The 13845-nt window shown below is 40.3% G+C and overlaps 1 protein-coding gene across 1 annotated transcript in view; it reads right to left on the bottom strand.

Moving 5' to 3' along the window:
* The window catches only part of chchd6b (coiled-coil-helix-coiled-coil-helix domain containing 6b), a 72743-nt gene that overhangs the window by 37134 nt on the left and 21764 nt on the right, over nt 1-13845 (bottom strand). Inside the window, exons 5-6 of the mRNA XM_028576974.1 lie at nt 9476-9559; nt 644-714 (exon numbers count right to left, since the gene is read on the bottom strand). Coding sequence (XP_028432775.1) covers nt 644-714; nt 9476-9559 — 155 coding nt within the window. The remainder of the gene's footprint in view (nt 1-643; nt 715-9475; nt 9560-13845) is intronic.

Below are 13845 nucleotides of genomic sequence, written 5' to 3'. Positions count from 1 at the left end.
ATGTTATGACAAAATGACGTGATGAAAACTCAAAACTGTTTAAATTACTTTTTTTAGTGGCTCAAAATCCTTCATTTAAAAAAATATGTATATATTCTCAAGTATTCAAACTCTGAGCAGCAACAGATGTCAGAAATATTTAAGGTATCATTTATCTAAATAGGAAAATGGCGAGCCATGATATGTTAATATGATTTATAATTTAAAAGAAAACATGAAGTATTTTGTCACAATACTATTATATGTGAGCCTTAAAGTGATAGTAGTAAATTATCGCCCAGTCTCACCATTGCATGTGTGGAAATGAATGCTTTGACTGTCAGGCAGCTACAGGAGTGTGCGTTTCACATTAACAGCATTCTAACATTGCAACCAGCCTTCACACTCAGGTCTCTGCCCACATCTGCTTTCTGACAACTGTTTGGACATCCTGCTAATCAGAGCTGCTCTCTCTCTCTGTCATCCACTGTGCTAAGGTTTTTTCTTCTTCTAATTTGGCAAGCAATGTCTGCCACAAATGTAAACTATCCTAGACTCATTAAAATATAACAGTACTGAGGCAGTAAGGCGCAACAATGTTATGAGTATACTGAATGGATCAATCCACAGAAAATGGTGTTGCAAAGTAATTCCCAGTAGTTACCGGATGTAGGCCTCAGCTTTAGTAGCTGCCTCGTTGTACTGTTCAGCCATCTGCTTGTAGTTGTCAACATTCTGGAGACAAAGAGAGAAAGAAAGGTGACAATCAATTCTGTAGTATTATACAGCTCTGAAAAAAATATCAGTACACTTTTGAACATCAAGCAGGCTGCTCAGGCATATGCTGCTTTTAATTATGGATTTAACATTATCAAATTTGTACATCATATCTTTTATAAACAAAGAAAACAATATCGACTTAGTCCTCAAATCAAGTCCCATGAATAAGAGCTTAACTACTTGCATTATCTACATAATATTACAGTTTAAAAAATTCAGTCAATTCAAGCTCTAATAAGCCAACGACGAGTACCATCTCAAATGTCACATTTGTTAAATTAGCAACCGTTGAATTTTAAAGCGCTGCTTACAAATCGGAATGCTGATGGCCTGTTCGTACTCCATAACGTTTTATTTCTTGCGCGGAACAGTGGCATTTAAACAGCAATTGTTACACAGCTGGAGCCGCATATACAGCACACCTCTACTGGAGTAATCAGTGGTCACGGTGTTAACTACACTGCATCGTGGTCAGAGCTGCACTGACTAGCAAGACGTCAAGAGTATAAGTAGTTTCATAAAATGTATAAGGTATTCTGTATTTCTAGCCACAGTGCTGAGAATGTTTAAAATCATTAAGATGAATGACCAGCTTATAGACTTTGTATCACAATATATGAAATAGTTTTTCTAGAATGCCTCAAACACAAAGCAAATCTCTCTTGTCACTCTCTCATACACGTTCACTGTGCAGTAATCACCATTTTAAACCAATAACCCCAGCGCTCGTGATTTTACTTAATTATTCCCTATATTCCCAATAGATGGGGTGATAGGAGAGGAAGATAATTGAAGTGACTGAGCAGGGAAAAAGATGGGATCAAACACAAACCTCCTCCACAATCTCCTACTCCTCCAGTGCCCCCTAGTCAATTTCATATCTCATTATTTCACGCTGATCTGCAGACATGCTTCCCCTGCTTTGATTGTCTGGTGTTGGAAAAGACTCAAGTAATGTCATAGGCATCTTTTTCCTTAATCCTATCTGCTAGTATTCACTACAATGTAATAATCTGTCCCTCTATCCTTTTCTTTCCGGTTCTTTAAAGAGAAGACAGTGAAATATAAATCATATGTCTAGTATGGAGGAGAGGATAGGTTGCCCTAATCCAATCAGTAGTGTTTAAGTATCCACACAGTCAATTTCAATTTCAGTCATCAGGGAAACTGCTGCAGTTGACTGAAGAAATATGCCAAATTAAGAGTTGTTATTTCTGTAAGTGGATTTACAAATTAACTATATCACTTTGGTGATCTCATCCACACTTTGCCATGTTTGTTGCCATTTTTGTGGCTTTGGTGCTGGAAGACGACATTCTTAATTCTGCCTACAAAGTTCGGATTGGTTCGGAAACAGACAATTAGCACAACAGCTATTTTAATCACAAAAATAAAATGAGTGGCAGCAATTCTGTGATCTGGAACCAAGCTAAAGACAATGTATATTAGAAAGAAATTGATTAATGTGTCCAATGTGTACAGATTACCTTTCTTTTGTCACCTGGCTGTTAACGGTAATACACAATGCCAAACATCCCTAGGTGTAAGACTTTATCCCTTCCAGTTATGTTTTTTGGCTGTGTTATATTAGATTCCCCAGGATCGGACTCAGAATTATACTTCTCTTGTTGCTAAGTCTCCCTTTTGCTAATATCTGGACCAGGTTTAAATAACACACCTAGACTGCAGCTCCAAGGACTGGAAGTGTAATTAATCGCAGCATGCTTTACCTTTACAATAAAAGACAGTTCCAGACATCAGGACCACTGCTCAGGTGGTTTATTAATCTACTAAGAATTAAACATTACCAATAAATACCTTAATTTGAAAGTGCTAGAAACCAAGCCCTGGATTCATGGACATTAAAGACACAGTAAGTCTCATTTCTTGTTGAAGGGGAGTTAGCTGATACTTTGACTGGCTCCCTGGGAATATGTGGTAAGAAGTTAGCCACATGTTAGCGTCTTAGCCTCAGGTCAAGGGCTCAGTGAATACACTCAGCAGAGGAAAGCTGAACTGAAACTTGAAAGTCTGAAGTTGCCTTGTGGGACTTTCATTGTTCTAGCCAAGATAAAAAAAAATAAGGCTCCACAGGGTGTTAAAGCCAAGGGTGCCTCAGATTATGCAGGACATAGAGAGTAGGGCACCAAGCAGCAAGTAGATGGTTTAAAGGTAATGTTTAACTACTCACTGATGATTGGTGCATCCTAACAAGGCTCTATCTTGTGGGTTTGGTGGGGTCAGGCAATAGCTGATATAGTGCTTCCGACTTGGAAGAAGATAAACAAATGAACACATTTTGCAATGATAGAATGGTGGGATGCGAGGGGGTCATCTCTTTTCTAGCTCTTGCTTCCCACTCCTTTTCCTAGTTTGCACCCTTCCAATGCCAAGAGACAGTTAGCTAGAGGAGGGAATGTAGTACACAAGGAATTGGTTGGGGGAAAAAAACACAAGTAACAACCTTAAAATAACCACATCTGGTCTGAACTATTCAATTCAATTCAATTTTATTTATAGTATCAAATCATAACAAAAGTTATCTCGAGACACTTTACAGATAGAGTAGGTCTAGACCACACTCTATAAATTCCAAAACCCCAACAATTACAGTAATTCCCTCAAGAGCAAGCATTAGCAGTGGCTATTGCGACAGTGGCAAGAAAAAAACTCCCTTTTAGGAAGAAACCTCGGCAGACCCAGACTCTTGGTAGGCGGTGTCTGACGGGGCCGGTTGGGGGCGTGATGAACAGTGGTGATAACAGTCACATTAGAAGTCACAGTGACTTCGAAGGTTATCGTGGAAGTTCATGTCATAGCAGGGCACATCGTGTCATACTGAGTAGTGCAGTCTCCTATACCGGATCCTGACTACTCTGTACTACTGGTTTAAATTGTAGCTTCAGTATATATATATAAAAAAAAATGCCTAAAATATATTAAATTGGAGAATAAAGATTTATTTATAGATTTAGGAGGAACTACTGGCAACTGCGGGCGTGGTTAAGGTATGTCTGATGGCCGCGACCAACAACAATGGCGAAAGTGGTAGACGGATGGTTCATCCAATCACCTGCCAGGTATTTTTCTGAAAGTACCTGCCCTTTCCCAAACAGTATCCACTGACCGTTTCTCAGATGGTTCTGTGTAACAAACAATATGGTGAAGAATTATGACTAGAAAAGTAATTAAAAAAAAACATGCAGGCACAACAGGCACTCAAGGTTGGTTAAAAAAAAAAAAAGTGATAGAAGGCCTTTAATTAACAGGGCAAGAAATTAAAAATACACCAACGCTCGGCTTGAGCCTTCCTCAGGGTGTAGTGACGCAAAAAGACAAAGTGATTATAATTTGCAGGTGTGCACAGGTGAGAGCATGATTGGTTTTACCTGGCCTCTAGGGGCATACCACTACAAATATAATACAGAGCGCATTGTACAAAATGCTGCATCTAGGCCATCATTAGTCAATAAAGCGAAATCATGAGTACAGCTAAGTACAACACAAAATGGCAATATATACTTAAGTGTTTTAAGTAAAACAAAACTATAAAATCATAGAATTCCTGTAATTTAATTTCTTTAAAATGTATTTGTTTATTTTTAAAGATTTTTTGGGCAAGCAACATTTTTTTTAATTGGTGAAATTGCCATCATTGCTTAAAATCTGTGCTTTGCAAATTTAAGCATTTTCCCGTGTTGTCTGGTTTGGTAAAACATGGCCACATATCTTAACATATTCTCACTCCCATAACCCAAGTTCAACATTAGAAAGCAAACTTGTATATCATGTGTTCTGAAAAGATTCTCAGAAATCTCACAATTTAGAGCCTCTTCTAAATGGGAACTAATTCACATTTCCTGTTCTGCCCAAAGCATGTTGTCTGTCCCTCTCACACAAACATGCAAATGCACACTAACAGTCTCTATTCATCCAAGATATTTACAAAATGGTCAGTTTTATGGGGGGGATGTAGTACGAGAAGTTAGTGATACAACTATCAGGCCCCATCTTGCTAATAGAACGGGAAATATGGGGAAAATGAGGAGACAGGAAGTGTGAATGTAGACTTTGGACTGACAGGTACAGCTTATCCAGTAAAAATATTGAGGAACTGTAAGGCTGTGCGTAGCTTTTGTGTGTTTCAACATTTTTTTGTGTCTGTTGACAGAACAGACACAGAGCAACAGCCCCAGCTCAGCTCTCATGACACCAGAGAAGTGGCAGCACTATCACTGGCACACACACTCTGAGCTCTTCCCAGTCATTTGCACCCATGGGGACAAAAGCCCAATGTGGAGAGACAGAAAGGGGGGATGATAACCCTCAATGGGGGGAAAGCAAGGTTTTGGGGGTGTTGGAAAAACTCACGGAGGGGATTAGTGTGGGTGCATGTGTGCTGTGTGTGTGTAAGCTTGCATACATGCAGGTGTGTGACTAAATCTGTGTTTGTATGTGAATACTTATGTTCAGATGATCCTTGCGTGCACACTCGTCTGAACACCCTCTAGCAGCTGTGGATTGAGATGGGCTGATGTCAGGATTTTGAGGGAGGGGTTGTTTCACGCTCCACGCTTGAACGAAGGGGGATTCATTTTTTCTTTTGGAGGCAGCAGTCGACAAGGGAGGGGGAAGGGATTAAAAGAGGTGAATTTTAAACTGAGACTTGTTTACAAAGTCCCAGGGTATGTTGCCACAGGGAGACAGATATACTCCACCTGTACACTGGGAAGAGATTAGGGAGGAATCCACAAATAAACGAAGAGGAAAAGGATTGGGAGTGAGGAGAAGTAGAGGATGTACTGGTATGTTTGGGGGGTGTTTCACTTTCAGTCTTGGGATGTCTTTTAGTGTGTCAACCTGTATGTGTGTGGAAATTGTGCAGTGGATTGGCCACTCTATCACAATTACCTCTGAAGTGACAGCATACACACAAACCTGTCACAACACACACACACACACACACACAGACACACACACACACACACACACACACACACTGCTGCTAAGCCAGAGTCAAATGTTGATTCAGAGGAAGATCACACACCAATTATCTGTGGATTCCCCTTCTAATCTGGCTGCTCTTGCCTTTGGCTTACATTTTTGCCTCAGATCATCAACATATCAGGGCAACTGCATGATCATGAGTGTCTGCTTGTGCATGTGTGTTTTTGTAGTATGGAAAAGCTACGACCTCTTACATTTTTTAAAGAATAAAAGCATAGACTGACATTCACATAAAAGATAATGTCATTCAACACCTATAAATCTCTGCTTTGCATTAACAGGATCTAATACAATACTGATGGTAATAGAGCAATGTAAAGCTGTCTTCACATGCTTGGATCCTAATTTATGTGAAAAGTGAGACATGTTACTGTTTAAAATTGTGTTTTCCATTTATGTTTATGACCTGTGTCAGGCACAATTCAACTTTTAAGTGGCCATTTATTTCAGCCCAACTGGTATGTGCCACAGGTATGTGAGTGTAAAGATTGGAAAATGAAGGAAGAGAAGGAAGGAAGAGAAGGAAGGAAACGAACGCCGGCTCAGGACGCAGGCTCAGGATGGACTGTTTAATGCACAGTCCATATAGCCTCTTTATCTCTTGCTCTCAGTCCCCGTCTTTTTCACTCCCTCATTCGCATGCAGGTCAGCTGCGAGCAAGTGAGGGGTGAAAAAAAAGCAATAGAAAAACCGACTGTGGCGGCGAGCGGAGAAAGATAGAGCATCCTCCACTCTTCTGCCAATCAGTCTCCTCCGTCAAGCACTGCAGCATGTGCTGCTTGCCGCACGATGTGCAGGGGCCCTTCCATTTAACTTGGCTATGTAAAAGGTTTTCTCAGAGGCCTTAAGGAGGCGAGTGCCAGGGACCAGATAAGGTCCCCTGTCTGCCTGATGGGCCCTGCCGGACGGAGGGAGAGCCGGGGAGAGGGAGAGTCAATTCCCAAAGACTGTCTACTGACAGTGAGATTGTATAGCTGCGTTTCGACTGCGGTTCTGGGGTCTTTTAATTCCCCAGACCTATTTTGAAGGAACTAGAAGGTTCCTTCAGCCACTGACGTATAAAGCAACATGACAGGATGAGGGCTGCTGGTGGTCACAGGGGTAAACACACTCTGCAGCCTGCAGTCCGGTGTGCCTGCCCGTTTCGTGTCCTTTAGATGAAAACCGCTGAGAAAACATCCGAAAATAAGGTTGCAGTCGAAACGCATCGAGTTCCTCAGACGGTTCCTAGTTCCGGGGGGAAGTTCCTGCGGTCGAAACGTGGCTTGTGTGTGTCTACTTGTAAATCTTCACCCTTCATTGCTGTAATTAGGTTCCTTTACACTGAAAGTGCAAAGGAACCTATTGTTTTTCATCAGATTATTATTTTTCCGAGTCCTTTGTCACGTTTTTGAGGGCGTTAGCATGCACGAAAACTCACAAAAATTTGCACACCTGTCACAACTGGTGAAAATTGCAAAGTTCTGTAGTGCTTGGCCTCGGGTGTTGCCAGGGGGCTCCATAGCGCCCCCTAACGTGCGCCTTAATTCCGAAAAAAGTAAGAAGTTAATATACCAACTTTTGAGGGAACATAGGTCTCATCTTGAACTCCATGGAGCTATTTTTAGAAAAAATTACAAAAATTCAAAAATTTCCAAAATCTTGGTTTTCGTGCAAAAATCTTCATTATACGAACACTTGTTTGAGGACTTTAGGATGCACGAAAACTCTCAAAATTTTGCAGCCATGTGCAGAATATTAAACTCTTTCATCTGAATACACATTTAGGCCTGGGAGTGGTATGGTTGCTCTATAGCGCCCCCTAATTGGTTTTAGCCCTTGGGCACATTTTTGACGGCCTCAATATATACGAAAACTCACAAAAATTGGCGCCCACATAAACACCTGGGAGCTTTGCGAGACTGTACAGAGATTTGGCCCATACCTGTAAGCGGGCTCCATAGCGCCCCCTAATGCGTAGAAGTCCTTAACTTGGACATAGTTGCTCCGATCTTCACCAGATTTAATACCCATATTGCTCTAATCATTGCAGAGATATTTCCCATTTACATTCATTAGCTCCACCTAACCGGAAGGCGGCCATTTTTAATTATGCATTTTTCAGGTGTTTTACATTCTTTCAAACTCGTCCCAGGCCGTGACATCAATCTTCTTGAATCTTTGCAGGTAGTATCTGTTGACCCTCATAATGAAAAGTTATCAAGAGAATTTTGATAGTTGAAAAAATGCGGAAGTTATAGCAACTTACTGTCTAAACAGGAAGTTGCGTTATCTTGACAACAATTATTCCGATTGCCCCGAAACTTGACAAGGATGTTCCTCCTGGCGGGTTTAGCAACTGTCCCAAAGTTGGCTGCAATCGGCCATTAGATGGCGCTGTTTTAATTTTTTTTATTTAATCATCAAAATATTGACATATGGGAAGCCTACTTTGTCTAACTACTCCTGGGCCGTGAGTCCAATCTGCACGAAAACTTGGATATAGACTCGGTTGACCCTCGTGACTAAAAGTTATCAAAAGAATTTTGATAGCTAACACAATGCGCAAGTTATGGAGGAACAACTTCCTGTAGGTGGGTGTGGAAACATGAACGGTTCTATCTTGGCAAAAGTTATTCCGATTTACATGAAACTTAGAATGTGTGGTCTACATGTGATGTTGCATTTGCCAGTACCCCCCGGGGCGAGAAGCGAGGGCCCGTCATCGCTGCTTGCAGCTTTAATATTTATGTTGTTTTCAGTTAATGTCAGTGTATCCTTAATACAAATTTAAATATGTGCGCAGTATTTCCTCTACGTCTTACATTCTTGTTGTGTGCCTGTCATCTGGGTTTTTCTGTGTGTGTCTTCACTCGCACTCTGGAATTTTACTCTTGTGTTTCTTGTCCTTTCTTCTAACCTCTGTCCATCCCTAAAAGCATAAAGCAGTTGTTTTTTTTTACATCATAAACCAGTACCAACCTTGTTTCTCACAAAGTCTTAACAAATTTGCCCAAGTTTACTGTGTAAGTAAGAAACATTTATCAAACCACTGTGCTTGTGGCTTTTACACGGTACAAAATATCAACGACACATTAGTGCTCAGATGAAGGGAACACAGGTCATAATTTCTTAAAAGCACCCAACAAAAAAAAAAAAGACCACATGGTTGCTGGCAAAATGACATAGTGATGAGAAAAGCATGGTACATTTGATTAGACAACTGAAGCTCTCTGAGAGTCAGCACTGTGAAACCTCTCTTGAGTGCTGGTCCATCAACAGTGAGTGGTGACTCTCATGTGCCTGCTGAAACTTTCAATTCATTTACATTTTGACATTGGCATGTGGGCTTGACATTTCCAAGATACGGAAGTGTCTTGTGTCTCAGCGAGATTTTATTCTCCGAGGAGTAATATGTCACGTTAAGACTTGTTTGGATATTCCTGATGTGTGTAGACTTCTTTTCAGTGAAAGCCAAAGGGATGTTTTTATCTCGTTAGCGAGGTCTCCTGTTACACATTACAAAAGTGCTAGTATCTCGCTCTCTAAGCTCACACCAAAAAGACCTCCAAGGAAAAAAAAAAGATTTTGATCAAACACCTTGGAATGCAATTAATGCAATGCAACTAATGGACACTTTTAAGGAAACATGTTTATAAAAAAAAGCCTTTCCAATGAGTTCTGGCTATTTCCTTTAAATGGTGTTTATAAGATGCAAAATGGTCCTCACCTTTTTCTCCAGTATTTCTAGTTGCTCTTTATAGAAGCTGGATATGGTGGTCAGTTCCTTCTCTTTCCTCCCCAGTTGTTTGGCCTGAGAAAGAGAAAGAGAGAGAGTAGTAAAAGAAAATAAGACAGTTAAAAAAGAAAATCATTAAGAAAGCAAAGCAATAAAAAACATTTTTTTAATATGGCAAATTATGAAAAACAGCTGTTGTAGAAGTTCTTCATATTGACAGATGACAATGTACTACACTAATATGACCTGTGTAGGCTTGTGTAAATACTCAATTCTGATTGCATGGCAAATAAGGTGGAGAAGGAAATCAATCCAGGTACTAATTATCATATTTCATTCTCCAATTTTTAAACTGACATAGTATAAAGTGGGTAGAATTACTGAAAATAATGGCCTAAAACATCAGATTCACTTCTTTGCTTATGAGCACGCCACACACATGTGACAGCAGCCAGAGGTAAGTGCTAGGGGGAGAAGAAATGAGGCGACCGGTTGCTTTCACTGCCCAAGAGACTCAGAAAACGTGACTATAATACAGTAGTGTTTTCTAAAAAAAAAAAGAAATTGATTGAATACACACCTCACCTATGATATATTATATAGTTCAAAGTATCAATCATCTCTACTTCATGATCCAGTAAAATGTAACCACTGTATCAGCAGATGCACTACCACACACCCACTTCTGTAAATTACAGTACCCATATGTACCAACTTTTTGCCAAATGCAAGCTAAATGCAAGCTAAGCTACAGGGGACATTAGACAGATCTTTTCTGTACCAGTGAACAAACACAACGTAAAATAGTTTATTCTAAAAGCAGATTAACAGCACAGACATTTTAGGAAATCACTGTAAAAAGGATTATACCCTCGCCAGGTGTGTGTTTAAAGCATTCAATTGCAAGTTCATGTTTTTCAATGTATTATTTTGTATGTGTAACTTTTCATGTGTTACCTCATACATCCACTCTATGAATATATCACAATTATATAATGCTTGATTGAAATGTTTAATAATATGACAAGTGCATCACATTTACACCACAAAGTAAAAAACAAAAGAATGGTATTTACTAGCGGGTCCATCTAATGTAACAGAACTTACAAAACTACTCAGGTGGCATGTGACTGGTACACCGGCGGCACGGCCTGACAGGGCGATGCTGCCGTTAGGTGGAGGTGAAAGGATTTAATATGCCCGCTGACCCAAGCTTTGACAGGCAGCGAGATGGCAGATGGCTGTAGGAAGACCCATAGTTAGGGCTATGGCGTAGCAGCATGCAAGTAGAGAAAGATAGGAGGCAGACGTCAAAAAGATACACTGTGAAAACAAGTTGCTAGTTCAGCTTTAGAAATGTACATGCACTAGGAGGTTTAAAATAGAAGATTCATTTTTTTCATTTGAGGAAAAGTTTTACTAGAAGGTGTAACATGAGTAAGGCGATGTTGACACCTTGTTTTAACAGCATTAGGCTTCACAGTGTGTCAATATCATTACACAATCCCATAGAGTGGAATGAAAAGGGATTCCTTTATGATAAATATTTATCAAAATAAGATCATGAACAGAGAAAGAAAAAGGGTAATAAGGAGGTATTGCTCTGCAAAAAGAAAATAACAGAGATAGTAAAAGGAGATGTGCATGATCCAAAATGTAGAACAACAGCAAGACAACTACTATACTTCACCATGCCATCAGCTCAATGTTTTCACTCACTGTGCATTACTAATCCATCTGTCTCATTTTATATTATTCACTTGTTATATTACAAAGAAGGAGGGGGTGGGGGGTGTGTGTGTGTGTGTGTGTGTGTGTGTGTGTGTGTGTGTGTGTGTAAAATACATATTTTCGTAACAATCAAGTATCAAAAACTGAGGAGGACACGCTGTTGGATGCTGTCCTCCTCTCCTACTCTTTCTTCAATGTTTAATGAATCTCTCTCTGTCTCTCCCTGACCCTGTCTTTCTGCTTGAGCAGCACTGGTTGAAGCCTGAAAATATTGTAAACAAATTAATAACATAACTAATTACAGTGGTCGGACTGTTGAGATCTGTTTCAGACTGATACCTCCGGTTCACGCTGGTCCTCATCCTCAACACGTGCCTTTTTCAGTTGCGGAAAATACTTTTCAATACTCATCTGGATTGAAGCAGCAAACATTCAGTGTAAGAGTAAAAAAAAAATGACATAGCATTATTTATAATACGTTTATTTGATTCACAGCTGCTACATATAGTGTTTTGACCTCGACAACCCAAATGCATTTTACCGCAAACTTGTGACTAGTAAACTTTCTAAAGCAGGTGCAATCGCTTGTTTGCTAAGGGTCGGGTCGGGACTCCAACAACCATTAACACACCGACAACATTGTATTCGGAATATAAAATGTTTTTTATAGGACTTTTTAATGTGTGATTGTGTAAAGGTGTTCAACAGATACCAACTTTCGTGAACTTGTGAATTTCGCCAGCCGTCTTCTCTCATTTTCATGGAGACAGACGCTGTGTGCACGGAGGGGAGGGGCTGTGTGTGTGTGTGTGTGTGTGTGTGTGTGTGTGTGTGTGTGTGTGTAGCCTATGTGAGAGAGACGCGTAAGGGACAGAGAGATGGAGGAGAGCAGGGAAAGGAAATGCAGCTGAACAAATATGCTGCGTGTTTTAAATAGCGTAAAAAAAATAATAATAACGAAACGCAATATGTGGTGGCCGGTGTTGATTGTGTGGCGCACCGCCACAAATTAGTCTATGTGTGGGGAAACACTGAAAGGATAGGCAACATGCACATGGTGTACACGGGATGGTTGAATTCTCTTCAGCATTCACACAATTGATCTGAAGAGGTTTACATATGTGTGCCTGCATATTAAAATGATGATCAATCAGTGCTTGGCCACTCATGAACACATATTGTTTCTAACCAATAAGGGTAATGAGTGAAACAGTGCTACAGCATGATGAACATTATATGGTGCATGCACACAATGAAGCTGGGAGTTTGTAGAAAAAGGCAGCAAGGGGGCATGGGTTGATGTAGCATTGAAATAGACAGTGTGTATTACACACCTACACCCAGCCACCCACACCCACACACAGTGTTATGCCATGGTGTAATGGTGACAGATTGCTGTACCCGAGTTGTGCATTAGTGAGTGTGATATAGATCAGATGGAGCAACACCATCTTCTATGGATGATCTACTCCTCTTCTGTGCTCTTTGCTGGTATGGTGAATACAGGCGTGTAGACACACCTATTTACACGCCACTGCATTTATTGTAATCCAATCTAATCTTATCCTAACTTAATAGGCACATGCATCCCCAAAGAGCATATCTGTAAATCCCTATACCGTGCTCACTGCACTTTTTCTTTCTGCAGCGGCTGTTTGATGCTTAAGGGCTGTGTGTGTATGTGTGTGTGTGTGTGTGTGTAAAATCACCTCTGCTAGCAGCACAGATGATGTGTAATTTTCTAGCTGAATACCTCCCAAAGTGTTGTTGTGTGGAATGGTGGCAGCAGCAGCCTCGCTTTAATGCACAATGAAAACATGACATTTGAATAGAGAAGAGAGAGAGTGAAGGATAGAGCGAAAGGAAGAGGTAGAGAGAAGAAAAAACAAGTGTAAAAAAGCAATGGTAGTGTTGCTTACCCAGGCATCCAAATCTGCTGGCTAGGAGGAAGAATAGGAGCAGGGGTTTGTGAGACGGTAGAAGGTATAAGGAAGGCACAAGGTGGGAATAGAGATGATAGAGACAAAGCTAGGAAAGGACAATAGACAGGTATAATAAGGAAAATAAGAAGGAAGGTGAAGTAAAGATAAATAAACAGTCAGGAATGAGGAGGAAAATGAGAAAACAGGCAGCAGAGAGAAAGAGATAATAGTAGAAGAGTGATCAAAAGGGAACAAGTTTAATACGGCGAGTCAAAGAGTAATCAACACCATTATGTACAAGTTGCACATGTTAGGCTGAGGACTACTTCAGTGTTTCTTCTATGTTGATTTTGTAGTGGCGGCCCACCACGGCAAAATCTCTGCCACCACGGTATCAGAAATAGGGCTGTACAAAAATTTTGTCGCGGTTGCTTTTTAAATGGTCCTGCCGACAAAATGCAATTTAACAACAAGTAGAACTATTCAGAGGTTATTGGGCCCATCCAGTTTTACTCCACATACTGTTGTGTTGATGTAGTTTATTGTCAAAACGTTCGCTTTCTTTATAATCGACTATTTAACAAACAGCTCCACTAATAACGTCACCGTGGTGGGTCCGTTCTAAGTGTAGACCTGTTGTAGATGATAAGTGCCCTATAATTCCTCAAAAAATACAGTTCAATCACAACTGAAAATATGCCTCATTGT

This window comes from Perca flavescens, chromosome 4 (genome assembly GCF_004354835.1).
Source record: "Perca flavescens isolate YP-PL-M2 chromosome 4, PFLA_1.0, whole genome shotgun sequence".
Taxonomy (NCBI): Eukaryota; Metazoa; Chordata; class Actinopteri; order Perciformes; family Percidae; genus Perca; species Perca flavescens.
This window is presented reverse-complemented; position numbering and strand designations above follow the sequence as displayed.